Source organism: Suricata suricatta, chromosome 10 (assembly GCF_006229205.1).
Source record: "Suricata suricatta isolate VVHF042 chromosome 10, meerkat_22Aug2017_6uvM2_HiC, whole genome shotgun sequence".
Classification (NCBI taxonomy): domain Eukaryota; kingdom Metazoa; phylum Chordata; class Mammalia; order Carnivora; family Herpestidae; genus Suricata; species Suricata suricatta.
In genome coordinates this window covers 72,639,172-72,661,172 of record NC_043709.1, presented here as the reverse complement: position 1 = coordinate 72,661,172, position 22,001 = coordinate 72,639,172, and the positions used below count along the sequence as shown (strand labels likewise).

Below are 22,001 nucleotides of genomic sequence, written 5' to 3'. Positions count from 1 at the left end.
CTTTGATTTCTAAACCAGACAGAGACCCAACAAAAAAAGAGAACTACAGGCCAATATCCTTAATGAACACAGATGTAAAAATACTCAACAAGATTCTAGCAAATCGAATTCAACAGCATATAAAAAGAATTATCCACCATGATCAAGTGGGATTCATTCCTGGGTTACAAGACTGGTTCAATATTTGCAAATCCATCAGTGTGATCCATCACATTAACAAAAGAAAAGATAAAAACCATATGAGTCTGTCGATAGATGCAGCAAAAGCATTTGACAAAATACAATATCCTTTCTTAATAAAAACCCTTGAAAAGGATAGAAGGAACTTACTTAAACATTATAAAAGCAATTTATGTAATGCCCGCAGCTAATATCATCCTCAATGGGAAAAAACTGAGAGCCTTCCCCCTGAGATCAGGAACACAAGGAAGTCCACTCTCAACAAAGTTGTTTAACATAGTGCTGGAAGGCCTGGCATCAGCAATCAGACAACAAAAGGAAATAAAAGGCATCAGAATTAGCACTGATGAAGTCAAGTATTCACTTTTTGCAGATGACATGATACTCTACGTGGAAAACCCGATCAACTCTACCCAAAGCCTACTAGAACTGATCTATGAATTCAGCAAAGTTGCAGGATACAAAATCAACATACAGAAATTGGTTGCATTTTTATATACCAATAATGAAGCAACAGAAAGAGAAATAAAAAAACTGATCCCATTCAAAATTGCATGAAAAACCATAAAATACCTAGGAATAAACCTAACTAAAGATGTAAAAGATGTATGATGAAAACTATAGAGAACTTATTAAAGAAATTGGAGAAGACACAAAGAAATGGAAAAATATGCTCATGGATCGGAAGAATAAACGTTAAAATGTCATTATTACCCAAATTCAGTGCAGTTCCAATCAAAATTGCACCAACATTCTTCTCAAGGCTAGAACAAAGTATCCTAAAATTCATATGGAAACACACACACACACAAAACCCTGAATAGACAAAGTAATATTGAAGAAGAAAACCAAAACAGGAGGCATCACAATCCCAGACTTTAGCCTCTACTACAAAGCTGTCATTATCAAGACAGTATGGTATTGGCACAAAAACAGACACATAGATCAATGGAATAAAATAGAGAACCCAGAAGTGAACCCACAAATGTATGGCCAATTAATCTTTGACAAAGCAGGAAAGAGTATCCAGTGGAAAAAAGAACAGATGATGCTAGTTGTACTGGACCAGCAAAAAGCAGAAGAATGAAAGTAGACCACTTTCTTACACCATACACAAAAATAAACTCTAAATGGATGAAGGACCTGAATGTGAGACAGGAAACCATTAAAACCCTGGAGCAGAAAGCAGGAAACAGCCTCCTTGACCTCAACCACAGCAATTTTCTACTCGACACAATTCCAAAGGCAAGGGAATCAAGAGCAAAAGTAAACTATTGTGACTTCATCAATATAAAAAGCTTCTGCACTGCAAAGGAAACAATCAAGAAAACTAATAGGCAACTGACAACTGACAGAAAGGGAAAAGATAGTTGCAAATGACATATCAGATAAAGGACTAGTATCCAAAATTTATAGGGAACTCACCAAAGTCCACACCCGAATAATGAAAGTCCAGTGAAGAAATGGGCAAAAGACATGAATAGACACTTCTCCCAAGAGGATATCCAAATGGCCAACAGACACATAAAATAATTCTCAGCATCACTCATCATCAGGGAAATACAAATCAAAACCACACTGAGATACCACCTCACACAGGTCAGAGTGGCTAAAATGAACATATCAAGAGACTATAGATGCTGGTGAGGATGTGGAGAAATGGGCACCCACCTACACTGTTGGTGGGAATGTAAACTGGTACAGCTGCTCTGGAAAACAGTGTGGAGGTTCCTCAAAAAACTATCAGTGAGGGGCGCCTGGGTGGCTCAGTCAGTTGAGCAGCTGGCTTCGGCTCAGGTCATGATCTCATGGTTCGTGGGTTCGAGCCCCGCATCAGGCTCTGTGCTGACAGCTCAGAGCTTGGAGCCTGCTTCGGATTCTGTGTCTCCCTCTCTTCTCTGACCCTCCCCTGCTCACGCTATCTCTCTTCGTCTCTCAAAAATAAATAAAAAACATAAAAAAAAAAACCTATCAGTGGAACTCCCCTATGACCCAATAATAGCACTGCTAGGGATTTACCCAAGGGATACAGAAGTGCTGATGCATAGGGGCACATGTACCCCAATGTTCATAGTGGCACTTTCAAAAATAGCCAAATCATGGGAAGAGCCTAAATGTCCATCAAATAATGAATGGATTAAGAAGATGTGCTTTATATATACAATGGAATACTATATGACAATGAGAAAGAATGAAATCTAGCCATTCCTGTAGCAATGTGGATAGACCTTGAGGGTGTCATGCTAAGCAAAATAAGTCAGGTGGATAAGGACAGATACCATATGTTTTTACTTATAGGTCTAACAGGAGAAACCTAACAGAGGACCATGGGAGGGGAAGGGAGGAAAAAGAGTTAGGGAGAGGGAGGGAGGCAAATCATGAGATACTCTTGAATACTGAAAACAAACTGATGGCTGGAGGGGGGAAAGGGGAAGGGGAGTTAAGGTCATGGAGGAGGACACTTGTGGGGAAGAGCATTGGGTGTTATATGGAAACCAACTTGACAGACTATAAATAAAGAGTAATATAGATATATTCGCTCAAAGAAGGAATTGTCAGCAGTTTAGAATATTTTAAAAAATAACCCTCTTTTTGGTTATAGCTATGACAGCTTAAATGTGGCTAGAGCAAGTTGAAAAAGAAAATCAGCCCATTGAGGTTGAGCCTAAAGGGAATCAGGTGCTATTAGGAGTTCCTTGTGTAGACTAGGCATGGGGTTTATAATTTGTGATTCAGGAACAGGGGTAAAGGTGTAGTGGAACTTTGGCCAAAATCTTAAATTCTCCAAGAGCGACCAAGGCAGGAGTCAACACAGGAAAGGAAGAGGGAAGGAGTAGGAGCAGAAGAAAGGGCTCTATCTTCCCACTTGTTGGGTAAAATCAAAACAGGTGGTTCTTCTTGAGGCAGAATTAATGAGCAGAGAGGAGCAAACAAAACTTTGTTGGATGGCACATACTAGGGAATGGGGAAATAGGGGTTTTCCCAAGATCCTTTTGTTGGATGTGGAAGGGAATAGAAGAGAACAAGGTCTTGGAGGAGTATAATAATAATTTTTAAATTAATAATTACATATAACGATTTGTTATTTTCAGGTGTACAACATGATTTGTTGTATAAAATGTGAAATGATCACCAGAACAGGTCTAGTTAATATCCATTACCACACCACAGTTAAAATTTTATTTCTTCTGGGGCACCAGGGTAGCTCAATCGGTTAAGCTTCTGGCTTCTGCTCAGGTCATGATCTCACAGTTCATGAGTCCAAGCCCTGCATCAGGTTCTGTGCTAACAGTGTGGAGTCTGCTTCAGATTCTCTGTCTCTATCTCTCTGCCCCCCCCACCCCCCCTCCCCAAAAAAACATTTTTAAAAAGTTTTATGGGAACTTTTAATATGTCTTATCAGCTTTTAAATATACAATACAGTTTTACTAACTATAATCATCATGCTGTACATTACATCCCCAGAGTTTATTTATTTTAGAACTGAAAATTGCATCTTTTAAGAGCCTTCATTCATCCTTTTTGCCCATAATCAACCTCACCTCTGAAACCACCAGTCTGTTCTCTGAATCTATACTTTGTTTTGTTTTTTAAGTAGGCTCCATGCTCAGTGTGGAGACCGACCTGGGGCTTGAACTCACAACCCTGAGATCAAGACCTGAGGTGACATCAAGAGTCGGATACATAACCAGCAAGCAACCCAGGCATCCACTTTGAGTTTGTTTTTTTATTTTTTTAGGTTGCACATATAAGTGAGACCATATAGTATTTGTTTTTCTCTAACTTATTTAGCGTGATACCCTCAAGTTCCATCCCTGTTGCAAATGACAAGATTTTCTTCTTTAATGGTTGAATAATATTCCTTTGCAACTTCTTTATCCATTTTTCCATCTGTGGACACTTAATTCATTTCCATGTCTTAGCTGTGGTAAATAATGGCAGTGAGCAAGGGAGTGAGGACAATTACTTTGAGTTAGTGTTTACATTTCCTTTAGAAAAATTACTAGAAGTGGATTTGTTGGATCATATGGTAGTTCTGTTTTTCATATTTTGAGAATACTCATACTGTCTGACATAGTGGCTAACTAATCTACATTCCCACAAACAGTATACAATGGTTTCCTGCTCTCCATGTCCTTGCCAATACTTGTTAATTCATGGGGGTTTTTGTTGTTGTTGTTTTTTGGTATTAGCCATTTTAACAGATGTGAGGTGCTGTTTTATTGTGGTTTTGATTTGCATTTTCCTAATGATTCATGATAAGTAAGCATTCTTTTCATGTACCTGTTGGCCATCTATATGTCTTCTTTGGGAAAAAGTCTGTTCACTTTTTCTGCCCATTGTTTAATTACATTGTTGGTTTTTTGCTTTGATTTATAGGAGTTATTTATGTATTTTGGATATTAACCCCTTTACAGATAAATGGTGTACAAATATTTTCTTCTATTGTGTAGGTTGCCTTTTAATTTTGTTGTTGGTTTTCTTTGCTGTGCAGAAGCTTTTTAGTTTGATGTAGTCTCACTTGTTTAGTTTTACTTTAATTACCTTTGTTTTTGGTGTGAAATCCAAAAAATCATTGCCAAGATCAATGTCAAGGAGCTTATCTCCTGTGTTTTCTTCTGGCAACTTTATGGTTTCAGGTCTTATGTTCAAGTCTTTATTCCATTTTGAGTGGATTTTTGTATATGGTGTAATATAGGAATCCATTTTCATTCTTTTGCATGTAGCTATCTAGTTTTTGCAGCACCATTTATTGAAGAGACTGTCCTTTTCCTATTGTACATTCTTGGGTCCTTTGTTATAAATTAGTTGGCCATTTTTTATATATATATATATATATATATATATATATATATATACGCATACATTTATTTCTCTGCTTTCTCTTATGTTCTATTGGTCTATGCTTATTTTTATGCCAGTACCATATTATTTTGATTATTGTACCTTTTTAATAGTGTTTGAAATTAGGAAGTATGATGCTTCTAGCTTTGTTCTTCTTCCTCAAGATTGCCTTGGTTATTTAGGGTCTTTTGTGGTTCCATACAAATTTTAGAATTATTTGTACTACTTCCATGAAAAGTACCCTTGGAATTTTGATACAGATTGCGTTAGATCTGCTTTTGGGTAGTATGGACATTTTAATAAGATGAATTGTTTCAATCATGAACATGGAATATCTTTCCATTTATTTGTGTCTTCTTTTTTCGTGTGTGTGTGTGTGTGTGTGTGTGTGTGCTGTTTCTCTCACCAATGTCTTAAAGTTTTCTGTGTACGTATTTTCACCTCTTTGATTAAATTTATTTCTAGGTGTGTTATCCTTTTTGATGCAGTTGTAAATCAGATTGTTTCTTTACTTTCTCTTATAGTTCGATATTAGTGTATAGAAATGCAATTGATTTTATATATTGATTATGTATCCTGGAGCTTACAAAATTTATTATTTCTAATGTTTTTTTGATAGAATATTTAGGGTGTTCTATATGTAGTATCATTTTATCTGCAAATGAAGATAATTTTAATTGTTCCTTTCTGTTTTGTATGTGTCTTATTTCTTTTTCTTGCCTTACTCTAACTAGGACTTCTAGTGTTATGTTGAATAAAAGTGGTGAGGGTAGACAACCTTGTGTTCCTGGTCGTAGAGGAAAAGCTTTAAGTACTTTTGAGTAGGATGTTAGCTATAATATATATATGGCTTTAATTTAGTTAAGGTACATTCCCTCTATGCTCATTTGTTGTGAGTTTTAATCATGAGTGAATGTTAAATATTTTCAAATGATTTTTCTGAATCTTTTGAGATGATTATATGGTTATTATACTTCAGTGTTGAACCATCTTTCCATTCCTGGAATGAATCTCACTTGATCATTGTATATGATCCTTTTAATGTATTGTTAAATTCAGTTTGCTAATTGTTTTCAGGATTTTTAAATATATGTTACATTAGGGATATTGTTCTCTAATTTCTTTTCTGTGGTGTGCTTTTCTGTTTTTGGAATCAGGGTAATGCTTACCTCATAAAATTAGTTTGGAAGTGTTCTATGTCCTCTATTTTTTTTTTTTTCAAAGAGCTTTAGAAAGATTGGTAGTAATTCTTTTTTAAATGTTTGGTAGTTTGATAGAACTCACCAGTGAAGCCATTAGTCCTGGACTCTTATTTTGGGGGGAATTTTTGATTACTGATTCATTCTCTTTACTAGTAATTGGTGTATTCATATATTTGATTTCTTAATGAATCAATTTTGGTAGGTTGTATGTTCTAGGAACTTTATTAATTTCTTCTAGGTCATTCAGTTTGTTGGTTTATTATTATTTGTAGTAGTCTTTTATGATCTTTTATATTTCTCTGTTATCAGTGATAACATCGCCTCTTTCATTTCTGATTTTGAGGCCTTTCTCTTTTTTTCCCTGTCAAATCTAGCTAACAGTTTGTTAATTTTCTTTTATTTTTTCAAACAACCAGCTTTCAGTTTCATTAATTTTTTCTATTGTCTTTTTAGTTTCTACTTCATTTATTTTCACTCTGATCTTTGTTACTTACTTTTCTTCTACTACGTATATTAGTTTGTTAATTCCTTCAGATATAAAGTTAGGTTGTTTGATATCTTTCTTGTTTCTTAATGTAGGTTTTTTATCACCACAAACTTCCCAATTAGAACTGTTTTTACTGCATCCCAAAGTTTTGGTATTTTATGTTTCCATCTTTGTGTCAAGATATTTAAGCATTTTTAAAATTATTTTTTCATCCATCTGTTGGTTGGGAGCATGTTGTCTAAATCTCCATATATTTGTGAATTTCCCAGTTTCCTTCTTGTAATTTTTATTTTCATATCATTATAATTTGCAAACATGCTTGATGTGATTTCAGTCTTAATTAAATTTATTAAGACTTGTTGTGTGGCCTAATGTACAATCTGTCATGGAAAATATTTAGTATGTGCTTGAGAAGAATGTACATGCTATTGCTTTTGGATGAAATACTTTGTATATGTCCGTTTAGTACATCTGGTGTAAAGTGTCCTTTAAGACCAGTGTTTCCTTATTGATTTTCTATCTAGAAGATCTGATAAACATGGAGTATTAAAGCCTTCTACAGTTATATATTTAGATACTCCTATGTTGAGTACATACATATTTTCAAAAGTTTTATTTTCTTCTTGGATTCACCCTGTTCATTATACAATGACCTTCTTTGTCTCTTATTATAGTCTTGTTTTAAAGTCTGTTTTGTCAGATATATGTGTATCTGTTTCAGTTTTCTTTTGGTTTCCATTTTCATGAAATACCTTTTTTCCATACTTTCAGTATGTATGTGTCCATATAGGTGAAATGAGTCTGTCAAAGGCAGCGTACACTTGCATCTTTTTTGTTGTTGTTTTTAAACCCATTTGGCTATTCTGGATCTTTTGATTGGAGAAATTTACTTTAGTCCATTTATATTTGAAGTAATTATTGATAGACATGGGTTTATTGCCATTTTGCTCATCATGTTTTGGTTGTTTTGTAATTCCTTTATTTCTTTTCTTGCTCTGTTCCTTTGTAGTTTAATGATTTTTCTATAGTGTTGTGCTTAGATTCTTTTTTTTTTATTGTCTTGTTTATTTACTATAGGCTTTTGTTTTGTGGTTACCATGAGGGTTATATAAAACAATTTATATTGATAATGGTCCATTTTAAGTTGATAAAAACTTAAGTTCAGTTGCATTCTCAAGCTCTATAATTCTATACCCTCCCAACACTTTATGATTTTGATATCACAACTTCTTTTCATTTTATGTTTTATTAACAAATTATTGTAGTTGTTGTTTTTACTACTTTTGTCTTTAACCTTATAATTGCTTTATTAACTTTTTAATATTAGCTTTTACAATATTTTTTAATATTAATATATGTTTACCTTTACCAGTAAGATTTATATTTTCGTATGTTTTCCTGTTACTAGTTGATAACTTTTATTTCAGCTTAAAGAAATCCCTTTAACATTTCTTATAAAGCCAAGTCTGGTAGTGATGAACTCCTTTAACTTTTGCTTATCTGGAAAATTTTATCTCTTCTATTCTGAAGGACACCTTTACTGAGTAGAATATTTTTGGTTAATAGTTTTTTTTCTTTCACCACCTTGAATATATTGGCTACTCCCTTCTGGCCTGAAAAGTTTCTACTGAAAACTCTGATGATCGTTTTATGAGAGTTTCCTGTATGTGACAAGTTGTTTTTCTTTTGCTACTAGTAAAATTCTCTTCTTGTCTTTATCTTTTGATAATTTAATTATGCATCTTGGTGTGGGTCTCTTTGGGTTCTGCTTATTTGAAACTCCCAAGTTCTTCCTGGCTCTGGATGTCCATTTCATTAGGGAAGGTTTTGGCCATAATTTCTTCAAATAAGTTTTCTGTCCCTGTGTCCTTATTTTCCTTTTGGAGCTCCTGTTATATAAATATTGGTTTATTTAAAAAAAATTTTCTTAATGTTTTATTTTTGAGAGAGAGAGAGAGAGAGAGAGAGAGACAGCCTGAGCAGGGGAGGGTCAGAGAGAGAGAGGGATACAGAATCCAAAGATAGGCTCCAGGCTCCCAGCTAGCTGGGAGCACACAGCCTGATGTGGGGCCTGAACCCACAAACTGCAAGATCATGACCTGAGCTGAAGCCAAATGCTCAACCGACTGAGCCACCAAATACTGTTTTATTTGATATTGTCCCAAAAGTCCCTTATATTCTTTACACTTTTTTAAATTTCTTTTTGTTGTTGCTTCTCTGAGTTGATAAATTCCATGCCCTGTCTTTGAGTTCCTCATCCTTTCTTTGGCTTCATCAAGTTTTCTGTTCAATCCTTTTATTATATTTTTCAGTTCAGTTGTTGTATTCCATAGCTCTATGATTTCTGTTTGGTAATTTCTTATATTTTCTATTTCTTTGCTGAAATTCTTTGTTCTTGCATTGTGCTCCTCACTCAGGAAGAGTATTTTTGTTATTGTTATTTTGAACTCTTATCAGATAAATCACTTATCTTCATTTCACTGAGGTGTTTTTCTGAGGCTTTTTCTTTTTCTTTGTTTTGGGACATATTGTTCTGTGTCTTCAAATACTTTGATTCTGTGTTGGTTTCTATGTGTTAGATAAAACAGACACTTCTCCTAGTCTTGAAGGTAGGGCCTTGAGTAAATAAAAACCTGTTTCAACCCTGCCCTATCTCTTGGTTGTCTTTCAGATCTTTGTGAATTTCCAAGTAGTCTGCTTTATTTTCAGTAGCTCCCAGTAGTTGAGGGTGTGCCAAAACCTGCTGGTGCGTGTTCCAGTGGAAAAGATCTCGGTCAGTAACCAGATTCGGTTTGATTGGCAGCCACACCCTCAGGTGGGAGCTTCTAAAGTATGCAGATTTACCTCTTTCATGGTAAAACTTTGAGGTGGGCATCTGTCTGTTCCCTCTGCCCTGAGCCTTGATGTGACAGCCAGTTAGGAAGTGTTTCTCTGTTTGCTGTAATCCTGTAGGATCTGTGAACCTAACCCCTGCTGGCTACCAGAGCCAGCCTGTCAAAGGAGGTGTCCTCTGGGCAGCAGCCACAAAGCCAGGATGCTGGGTGTTTATACAAGTTCCATTCTTGGAGACACCAGCAGTCTTCAGGAGGGCAGAGGGAGAGTGTAAAGACGGTACCTGTTGGCCTCTGTGGTATCTGGAGAGGATTGCAGATGGCCCCTAGATGAGTGTTTAATTAGAAGCTTACCCCTCTGATTACAGGTATTATTAGTATAAGCTAATAGGCCTCTTTCACAGAAAGAATAGGTGTTTTAGTCTGCTGCCTCCTCATTAGTCCCTGGATAGGTAGCTAGTTAAGAACTCTTTGTTACAGTCCTGTGGGACCTATGAGAGCTCTGGGGGTTACCAGACCCGATGATACAGGGACATCCCCTGGGTGGCAGCTGCAAAAGCTGGGGCTCTAGATGTGTGCATTGGCATTGTTTTGGGGCAGTACCTGTGGAAATGGCAGAAGGAGAGTATAAAGGTGGTACCTGCTGGGATCTGCAATCTTTGGAGACTATTTCAGTAGGCCTGTAAATGTGTGTTACTTAGAATCCTGCCCCTCAGGTTGAAGATTTAAGATAATCAAAATAGGCCTCTTTCATAGAAAGATTGGGGTTGCATTTCATTCTGCGCTGTCTCTCTCTCTCTTTCTTTCTCTCTCTGTCTCTATCTCTCTCTCTGCTGTCCCCTGCTGGGGTAGCTGTTTGAGAACTCTTTTTTGTTTGTTACAGTCCTATGGACCTGTAAATGCAAAGTCTGAGTCTGGAACCTGTTGGCTGCCAGAGCTAAGTAATCAAGGGGTGTCCCCTGGGCAGCGGCCACAAAACCCAGGGCACCAGACATGTGCACAGTCTCTTTATTGGGAGATACTATAAAGTGACGTGCAGCAGGTCAGAGGGTGAGCACAAAGATAGGACCCAGCCTCTGTGGTCTCTGGAGAGGTTCTTTAATGTGAGTTTAATTAGAAGCCTGCCCCTCAGGCTGTAGATATAAAGATCATAGGCTTTTTTTTCAGTGGGCTGCCTCACTTCTAGATCCTGAGTTGTAGCTACAGGGAGCCTGTGTGAGCCCCTTAAGAAGTGTGCCATAGCCTTGTTGGTCTCATAGACAAGTCCCATTGGTGTACGGAGCTTGATGATTTGTAGTTGTTGTCTGTCAGGTGCACATCTTAAGGTAAGGCGTCAGTTGTAGGATTCAAACCACTTGCTCTTCAGGGAGAATTTTAGAGTTGTGGGTTTCCTCTCAATTGTGGGTTGCTGTCAGCCCTTGTCAGGGTTTGTGGTGAAATTGTGCCTCAGCCTCTCCAACTTGTTTTTTTTTTTAACTTTAAAGTTTTTTTTTTAAAGTTTATTTATTTTTTAATACTCTCTATACCCAGCGTGGGACTCAAACTTATGATCCTGAGATCAAGAGTCAAATGGTCTTCTGACTGAACCAGCCAGGCACCCTACAACTAATTTTGATGTGGCTTTTTTCAAATTCACCCATTGTGAAGGAGTCTTCTAACTAGTTTTTGGGTTTCTTTCAGAGGAAATTGTTCTGTATATAGCTGTAGAGATGATGTATTTGTGGGAGGAGGTGAGTTAAGCATCCTTCTCTACTGCCACCTTGAACTAGTACCAATTTAATTCTAAAGGAGTAAGGTTTAATATGATTGTTAGAAATAGGAAAGTAATCACTAGAGAAATGGAGACACATGGAAGAACTTCAGAATCCAAAGAATTTGAGATGTCACACTAGGAAACCTAATGAGGTGGGAAAAAATAAAATGGCACTTTTACGTAAATGGTAAACAAAATCTAAGAAATGAACCCTGTTTAGCAATTGATATATTAAATAGAAAGAGGCTGATTTTCAATATTTTTATTATTTTTCTTTTAAATTATTTGTTTAGAGAGAGAGAGAGAGTGAGCAAGCACAAGCAGAGGAAGGGCAGAGTGAGGGAGAGAGAATCTTAAGCAGGCTCCACACCCAGCACGGAGCCTAAGGAAGGCCCCATCTCACAATGTGAGATCATGACCTGAGTCGAAATCAAGAGTTGGGTACTTAACCAACTGAGCCACCCAGGTACCCCAAGAGGCTGATTTCTTAAAAATCAAGATTCAAAGAATATTAAATTGGAGAGAAAAAATATCTTAATGAAACATGTAGAATACAATCATAAATTTTGAAAATAAAAAGATAGCACATGATATACATAAAATATATAGTATCAGAATAAAGACAGTATAAACACAATAGAAAACACATTCTAAAACAGAAAAAAGAGGAAATCCTGAGTTACTGATCGGTACCAATTATGAAATCCAACTTGGCAGGCATTGTGAAGGCTTGCTCGCCTGGATTATGGGGGAAGTTCTTTGAACAATTTAGTTTTTCCTCTTTGGAATGATCTTTTCTGTCATTTATCCTCTATAAACAGATCCGAGGTAGGTATTGGTGTATGTGCTTGCCTTGGTGTCTGTATAACTTTCTCAGCTTGTGTGTTTGTGGTGCAAGTCTGGGGCTTGCATGTTATTTAAGAGTTGAACATATAATATTTTTTAAATGATTGAGTGGTGGGATTAGAGAAAAGGCTTTACTGCGTAAAGTTATTCAGGACTCCAGGCTGGTGGGGACTTTGCTATCATTAACTGGTGGTTTCCACGCTTATCATGTATGCCAACATCAGATAGCAGAAGGGAAGAGAAGTGGAGGGTTGTGGGGAAAATTTTTACAGGTCAGGACCAGCAGTGGCATATACCACTTTTGCTTTGGACCAGAATTTAAATCACACGTCCACATGACTTCAAGGGAGGCTGGGAAATGTACACCAGCTGTGTGCCTAAGAGGAGTGGGAAACAGTTTGGTAAACAGCTTTCTCCTTTGTCCAGTCTCTTTTATATTGTTTAAAACACTGTGTCCTACCAACAGAGAGTATATATTTTTTATAAGTCCATGATACACTTGCAAATATAATTCATGTAGTAAGCTGTAAAGAAGATTTAAGAGATTTGTCTAAGGAGAGATTTATAGTCACATTTTCTAATAGTTCATTAAGTTAGAAATCAATAACAACAACAACAACAGAAGATGCTTAACATCCCTTTCTTGGAAATTAAGAAACACTCTGGTTTCTTTTAGAAAAAGACTAAAAGAAAAAAAATGGAAATAAGAAATTACATTGAAATTGATGAAAATCAAAACCGGTGGTTCTGTACAAAAATTTATACTTCTGAGGGCCTTTATTATTTAAAAGACCTGAAAATAAACTGATATCCAACTTAAGAAATTTATAGAATAACAGAATAAATCTCCAAATTACGTTCCTATTTTTATCTCTTTTGAACTGCATTTACTAGGATTACTTCAAGACTTTTCATCAGTTGTTTCTTGGCAGGTGTCTATTCTGTTGCTTACTATTTCAAAACCTATTAAATTTTGTTTACTTTATTATTCATCACTGGTAAATATTTCTTTGTAGTATTAAAATAAATTTGTTGAATTAATGTTAAGGAAAAGTACTGTAAGATGAATTGGTGGGATTATAAGGGAAATATAAGTCGGTATTACTCTTTATACTTAGGAGTTGTTAAAATTTTTTTTTTCTTCTAGATTCTGGTGGAAGAAGGAGGAACCTGTTCTATAAAAGACAGACCAACATCTACTAAGAAAATCTGTCAGTATAACTATTAAATGAATTTTATTCTTTAAAGTAAACTAATATTTAAGTGAAAATCAGGTGTTTTAATGGTTTTTTTCCCAGATTTATGCCAGCAAATATTTCATAGGTATCTTAGAATACACTAGTAATTTCACTTATATTTTATTAAATGTATTATACATAAGTATATATAATGTGTATGTACAGTTTAATGAATAATAAAACTGATACCTTTGTATGTACTTAGTAGCTTAAGAAATGTATACGAGAACTTTTGAAGCTCTTCTCGATTGCATTTCCTGTCCTGCCCCCTAGAGGTAACCATTCTCCTGCCGTGCCTTTTGGTGATCTCTCACAGACTTTTCCATTGCTTGGTTTTGAATTTTTTACAAATTGAGGAAACTCTACATATTTTTCTGCTATTTGCTTTTTTTTTGTTCACCCCCTAATGTATTTTGAGGTTTGCTCATTTTGATAGTTGTGACTCTAGTGCATGTCATTATTTGTTTACTACTATGTTGTTTACTACTATTTTGTGAATGTACCACAGCTTATTTATACATCCTCTGGCAGTGATTACTTAGTTGTCTTGAATATTTTGATATGGTTAGCAGTGTTCCTTTGACAATTCTTGACATTTCTTCTGGCACACATGTATAAAAATTCCTCTGTGATATAGTTCTACAAGCAGAATGTGTAGTCATATGGTATGAACATCTTCACCTCTTTTAAGTAATGCAGGATTGTTTTTCAAAGTAATTGTGTCGATTTAAATTTCAAGTAGCAAGACATAGGAGTCTGAGTTGTTATATATTGTAACACTGGGACTGGTATCTCGTTGGCAATCTGGTATTGCATTGTATTTTTTATTTATATTTCTATGCTATTTTTTATGGAAGAAAGTTTCTAGCACTTGTTTTACATTCTGTGGTAGAATGATTCTTCAGGATATCTAGGTCTACTAGGATACCTACAAATCTTTCTGGACTTTTTTTCTTTTGGAATTAATGTAATCTTTTGAATATGTAACACATTAGTTTGATTACAATCCTTATATTTGCTGCCTCAGTTCCTTCTGCATCAGATGAGTAGCTGCTGTTTGTTGTTTTATGGTTTATCATTCCAGGTTTCCCCCCCCAAAATATAGCCTAAAAATATATAAACAGACATATACACATGAAGCTTAGTTCTTGCCTCTCACACTCTAACTAGTGGGTATTTTATTTAATATAGGATATTTCATAAGTTAATTGAAAAGATTAATTTATTTAATAAATTATCCTGAAGTGTTCTCCATGGTAATATTATATTTTTCATCCTTTATTTATGATCATATAGTAATCCATAATATGGATAGATTATAGTTTATTCAGTCAATGCCTGTTGATGGACGTTTGGGCTGTTTCCAGGATCTTGTTCTTACCAATAATGTTGCAGTGAACAACTCTGTGCATAAGTTGCTGAATTGTGGAGGTATATTTTTAGAGTAATTTCTAAGAGTGGGATTGCTGAGTCAAAGGAGAGATATATATATTTTTTTTTCTGGCTTTTTTGAGGTATAATTGACAAACAAAAATTGTATATATTGGCGTACCTGGCTGGTTCAGTTGGTAGAGTGTTTGACTCTTGATCTTGGGATCATGAGTTTGAGCTCCACATGAGTGTAAGTAAGTAAATAAATAATTTTAAAAATTGTATATATTTAGGGTATATAGCATATTTAATATTCATATTCATTGTGTATAGCTAATTGACTTTCACAGAATATTTTTCTTTTTTTTTTCATTGTTTGTTTGTTTATTTGAGTTAGAGAGTGCAAGTTAGAGGGGGAGAGAGAGAGAGAGAGAGAATCCCAAGCTGGATTGGTGCTCTTAGTGTGGAGCCCAATGCGGGGGTCATCTTATGCATGATGACATGATGACCTGAGCTGAAATCAAGTCAGATTCTCAACTAACTGAGCCACAAAGATGCCCCTCAGAATGCTTCTGTTGATTTTGCTAAATCCTTGTTTATCAGTAGTCAACTAACTGTGGTTGCAGTTAATGAACAACTGTCATCTCAACATGAGTGTTATTTGATATTTTCATTTAAATTAATGGGTGCAGGGGTGCCCAGGTGGCTCAGTAGTTTGAGTATCTGACTTTGGCTTAGGTCATGATCTCATGGTTTGTGAGTTCAGGCTCTGTGTCGGGCTCTGTGCTGACAGTTTGGAGCTTGGAGCCTCCTTTGAATTCTGTGTCTTCCTTTCTCTCTGCCCCTGCCCGACTTGTGCTCTCTTTCTCTTTCAAAAAATAAACATTCCTTTTTTTTTTTAATTAATGAGTGCAAAAAAAGAGAAACAATGAAGATGCATGTTGAAAGTATACTCTTTCAACAATGAAAAAATACATTGTGAATGATTACCACAGTCAATTAACACATCCACCACCTCACATAGTTACGTTTTTGTGTGTATGTGGTGAGACACTTAAAAGGTTCAGGTTCAGGTTATTTTTTTAAAAACTTGTTAATGTTTATTTTTGACAGAGAGACAAAGTGTGAGTGTGGGAAGGTCAGAGAGAGAGGGAGACACAGAATCTGAAGCAGGCTCTAGGCTCTGAGCTGTCAGCACAGAGCCTGATGTGGGGCTCGAATCCACGAACTGTGAGAAAATGATCTGAGCTGAAGTCAGATGCTTGACTGACTGAGCCACCCAGGCAACCCTATGTGGTGAGATACTTAAAATCTACTCCGTGCTGTACATAAGATCCTCAAAAGTTATTTCTCTTATATCTGAAAGTTTGGTTTTAGAAACATCTTTTGATGTTTTAGAAATTTCTATTAAATAACTATTTCTGGTCTCAACTGTTCCTTTCATAGTCAACATCTGTAAAATTATTTACTTTTTCTTTAAGAGATATAGGTTGCTTCTTTCCTAGTTTTTTGAACCTCTGTTTATTTACTAGCCTAAAAATTTTCCTCTCCTCAAAAAGGAATTTGCTGTGAAGTCACATTCTTTTATAAATCAAATTGTTTATAAATGTGGTTTGATCATCAGCCAATTTAAATTTTCATTCTTCTTATAACATATGTTTTATGTTTCAAGTTTTATTTAAATTTTAGTTAGTTGACATGTAATGTAATATTAGTTTCAGGAGCAGAGATTAGTGATTCATCATTTACATATAACACCTTGTGCTCATTACAAGTGCCCTCCTTAATGCCTATCCCTCAGTTAGCTCATCCCCCTACCCACCTCTTCTCCAACAACCCTCAGTTCTCTGTAGTTAAGAGAATCTTATGGTTTGCCTCTCTCTCTGTCTTTATATTATTTTATATTTCTTTCCCTTTCCCTATGTTCATCTGTTTTGTTTCTTAAATTCTACATATGAGTGAAACCATATTTGTTTCTCTGATTAACTCATTTCACTTAGCATAATACACTCTAGCTCCATGCACATTGTTGCAAATGGCAAGATTTGATTCTTTCTGATGGCTGAGTAACATTCCATTATATATATAATATATATATATGTGTGTGTGTATGTGTGTGTGTGTGTGTGTATATATATATATATATATATATATATATATATATATATTCTTTATCCATTCATCAATTAGTGGATATTGGAGTCTTCCCATAATTTGGATATTGTTGATAATACTGCTGTAAACATCAGGGTGCATGTACCCCCTTCAAGTCTATATTTTTGTGTACTCTGGGTAAATAACTAGTAGTGTAATTGCTGGATCTAAGAGTAGTTCTACTTTTAACTTCTTGAACAACCTCCATACTCTTTTTCAGAGTGGCTGCACCAGTTTGCATTTCCACCAACAGTGCAAGAGAGTTCCCCTTCCTCCACATCCTTGCCAACACCTATTGTTTCCTGTGTTGTTAATTTTAGCATTATGACAAATGTGAGGTGAAATCCCATTGTGTTTTCTTTTTTCTCTTTTGAGAGGTAGAGGATACAAGTGAGAGAGGAGCAGAGACTTGGGGGAGAGAATCCCATGAGAAAAGAGAGAGAGAGAAATGTGGCTCAGGCTCACCTGAAGCAGGGCTCAAGCTCACCCCAATGCAGGACTCGAACTCACAAACTGAAATCATGACCTGAGCTGAAGTTGGATGCTTAACCAATAGAGCCACATATGGGATTGTGATGCCTCCCATTTTCTTCTTCAAGATTACTTTGGCTTTTTGGGGTCTTTTGTGGTTCCATACGAATTTGAGGATAGCTTGTTCTAGCTTTGAGAAGAATGCTAGTGCAATTTTGATGGGGATTGCATTGAATGTGTAGACTGCTTGGGTAGTATTGGCATTTTAACAATATTTATTCTGCCAATCCATGAGCACGGAATATTTTTCCATTTTTTGTGTCTTCTTCAGTTTCCTTCATAACCTTTCTGTAGTTTTTAGCACATAGGTCTTTTACATCTTTGGTTAGGTTTATTTCTAGGTATTTTATGGTTCTTGGTGCAGTTGTAAATGGGATGAGTTTCCCTATATCTCTTTCTTTTGCTTCACTTTTGGTGTATAAAAATGCAACCGATTTCTGTACATTGATTTTGTTCAGTGTGACTTTGCTGAATTCATGTATCAGCTCTAGCAGATTTTGGTGAAGTCGGTTGGGTTTTCCATGTAGAGTATCTTGTCGTCTGTGATAAGTGAAAAATTTACTTTTTCTTTGCTAATCTTGATGCCTTTTATTTCATTTTGTTGCTGATGCCAGGACTTCTGACACTATGTTAAATAGCAGTGGTGAGAGTAGACATCTCTGTTGTATTCCTGATCTCAGGGGGAAAGCTCTCAATTTTCCCCCATTGAGAATGATATTAGCTGTGGGCTTTTCAAATATGGCTTTTATGTTGTTTAAGTAAGTTCTTTCTCTACCGATTTTTTAGAGGGTTTTTATTAAGAAAGGATATGTATTTTTACATTGTAGTACTTGTTTTGCTTATTGGTGGTGTTTGCTTATTTAATACATTCCGTCAGGAACAGAAATTACATGATGGTTTTTTTTCCCCCTAGGAAGTGTGTCTTGGGTTTTTCCCTCATTATTTTCTTTACTTTTTTTTTTCCTCTTCTTTTTTTGGTGGTGGGGGTGGTTATGTTTAAATGAAGTTGCTTTTACAGCACCAAAGACTTAATCACCATTTCCTATATAAAAGGTAGCTACTTTTTTTGCATGGACCTCAAGCATATTGTAGTATAGAGGTGGAATTTAAGGAAAGGTATTAAGCAGGCTGTGTTTTAGCTTATGGGCAAGTAATAAATTGTATCATTTATCTTGAATATATCATAGATAAGCTGCTATATAATGATTGCCACTTCAGATAGCTGTGAAATTAGGTGATTAACCTAATTTGTTGTTACTTAACCTTCTAATTTCTGTATAAGTCTAATTACATGAAATAGAAGTTGGGGTTTTGATTTTTTACTTTGCTTTTCTGTTTGGAGTGTCATTGTAACTACTGTATTGTAAATGATGGAAAATAATTGCATATGTTACAAAAAATAAATTGTGTTATATTCAAAAAATTTTAAAAAAAAGAAAGGCTATGTATTTTGACAAATGCTTCTTATGCATCTATTAATAGTATCATATGCTTTTCCCTTTTCTTTTGTTATGGGATGTATCACACTGATTGATTTGCAAATATTGAACCAGCTCTGTAACCCAGGAATCAATCCCACTTGATCATGGTGAATACTTCTTTTTATATGTTGTTGAATTTGATTTGCTATTATCTTGTTGAGAATCTTTGCATCCATGTTCATAAGGGGTATTGGCCTGTAGTGCTCCTTTTTTGTGGGGGTCTCTGGATTGGAAATCAAGGTAATGCTGGCTTCATAGAATAAGTCAAGAAGTTTTCCTCCCATTTCTGTTTTTTTGGAACACCTTGAGAAAGATAGGTTAGCTGCTTTAAATGTTTGGCAGAATTCTCCAGGGAAACCATCTGGTCCAGGACTCTTAGTTGGGAGATTTTTGATAACTGATTCAATTTCTTCACTCGTTTTGGGTCTCTTCAAATTTTCTATTTCTCCTCATTTGAGTTTTGGTAGTGTGTGGGTGTCTAGGAATTTGTCCATTTCTTCTAGGTTGTCTGGTTTCTTGGCATATAGTTTTTCATAGTATTCTCTGATAATTGCTTCTATTTCTGAGGAATTATTTGTGATAAATCCATTTTCATTCCTGATTTTACCTATTTGGGTCCTCTTTTCTTTTTGAGAAGTCTGGCGAGAGGTTTATCAATTTATGTTTTCAAAAAACCAACTCTTGGTTTGTTTCATTGATCTGTTTTACTGTTTTTTTTGGGGGGGGTCCTATATTGTTTATTTCTGCTCTGATATTTATTATTTCTCTTTTTCTGCTGGGTTTGGGGTTTCTTTGTTATTCTGCTTCTAGTTCCTTTAGGTGTGCTGTTAGATTTTATATTTGGGATTTTTCTTGTTTCTTGAGATAGGCTTGGATTGAAATGTATTTTCCTCTTAAGACTGCTTTGCTGCATCCCAAAGGGTTTGGGTTGTTGTGTTTTCACTTTTATTTGTTTCCATATATTTTCACATTTCTTATTTAATTGCCTGGTTGACCCATTCATTCTTTAGTAGGATGTTCTTTTTTTTTTTTTTTTAAATACATGTATAGTTTATTGTCAGGTTGGTTTCCATATAACACCCAGTGTTCCTCCCAAGTGCCCTCCTCCATGCCCATCACTCATTTTCTTTTCTCCCCCAACCCCCATCAATCCTCAGTTTGTTCTCAGTATTTAAGAGTTTCTTGTGGTTTGTCTTCCTTCCTTTCCTTAACTATTTCCCCCTTCCTTTCCCTATGGTCCTCTGTTAAGTTTCTCCTGTTCCACATATGAGTGAAAACATATGGTATCTGTCTTTCTCTGCCTGACTTATTTCACTTTAGCATAAGACCCTTGAGTTCCATCCTTGTTGCTACAAATGGCCTGATTTCATTCTTTCTCATTGCCAGTTAGTATTCCATTGTATATATAAACCACATCTTCTGGATCCATTTGTCAGTTGGTGGATATTTAGGCTCTTTCCATGATTTGACTATTGTTGAACATGCTGCTATGAACATTGGGGTACATGTGCCCCTATGCAACAGCACTCCCATATCTCTTGGGTAAATTCCTAGCAGTGCTATTGCTGGGTCATAGGGGAGTTCAATTGTATATTTTGGAGGAGCCTCCACACTGTTTTCCAGAGCGGCTGCACCAGTTTACACTCCCACCAACAGTGTAAGAGGGTGCCTGTTTCTCCACATCCTTGCTAGCCTTTGAGGATATTCTTTCACCTGCATACATTTGGAGGTTTTCTAAACTCAGTCCTGTGGATGATTTTAAGTTTCACAGCATTGTGATCTGAAGGTGTGCATGATATGACCTCTGTTGTTTTATATTTATGGAGGGCTGTTTTGTGACCTAGTTTGTAATCTCTCTTGGAGAATGTTCCATGGGCATTTAAGAAGAATGTGTATTCTTCTGCTTTAGGATGAAAAGTTCTAAATATATCTGTCAACTCCGTCTGGTACAGTGTATCATTCAGGGGCATTGTTTCTTTTTTGATTTTCTGTCTAGATGATCTGTCCATTGCTGTAAGTAGAGTATTAAAGTCCCCTGCAATTACCACATTCTTCCCAATGAGATTGCTAATGTTTGTGATTAATTGTTGTATATATTAGGGTGCTTTCATATTTGGTGCATAGATATTTATAACTGTTTGCTCTTCTTGATGGATAAACCCTATAATTATTATACACTGCTCTCCTTCATCTCTTGTTACAGCCTATACTTTAAAGTCTAGTTTGTCAGATATACGTATGGCTACTCCAGCCCTCTTTTGACTTCCTGTAGCATGATAGATATTTCTTCATCCCCTCACTTTCAATCTGAAGGTGTCCTCAGGTATACAGTGGGTCTTTTGTAGACGGCAAATAGATGGGTCTTGTTTTTTTAATCCATTCTGATACCCTATGTCTTTTGATTGGAGCATTTAGTCCATTTATGTTCAGTGTTATTGAAAGATACGGGTTTAGAGTCATTGTGTTAGCTGTAGGTTTCATGATTGCAGTGATGTCTCTGGTCCTTTTTGGTCTTTGCAACATTCCACTCAGAGTCCCCCTCAGGATCTCTTGTAGGGCTGGTTTAGTGGTGATGAATTCCTTCAGTTTTTGTTTGTTTGGGAAAACCTTTATTTCTCTTTCTATTCTGAAAGACAGGCTTGCTGGATAAAGGATTCTTGACTGCATATTATTCCTATTCACCACATTCAAAATTTCCTATCACTCCTTTCTGGCCCACCAAGTTTCAATAGATAGATCTGCCATACCCCCATGTGTCTACCCTCATAGGTGAAGGCCCATTTATCCCTAGCTGCTTTCAGAATTCTCTATCTTTGTAATTTGCCAGTTTCACTATGATATGTTGTGCAAAAGATAGATTCAAGTTATGTCTGAAGTGAGTTCTGTGCCTCCTAGATTTCATTGTCTGTTTCCTTCCCCAGATTGGGGAAGTTCTTGGTAGTAGCATATGAAAATTAGGAAAGAGCAATGAAAAGTAACGAAAGGCCCAAAACAGACCCCAGTACATATGGAAAGTTACTATATAAAAAGACAGTACCTAGAGGAGAGGCTAACATGGCAGAGAAGTTCCCTCATCTCTCAA

At 35.9% G+C, this 22,001-nt stretch overlaps 1 protein-coding gene across 1 annotated transcript in view; it reads left to right on the top strand.

Moving 5' to 3' along the window:
- Window positions 1-22,001, top strand: part of C10H12orf40 (chromosome 10 C12orf40 homolog) — a 106,663-nt gene that overhangs the window by 71,419 nt on the left and 13,243 nt on the right. Inside the window, 1 exon segment of the mRNA XM_029955512.1 lies at window positions 13,292-13,355. Coding sequence (XP_029811372.1) covers window positions 13,292-13,355 — 64 coding nt within the window.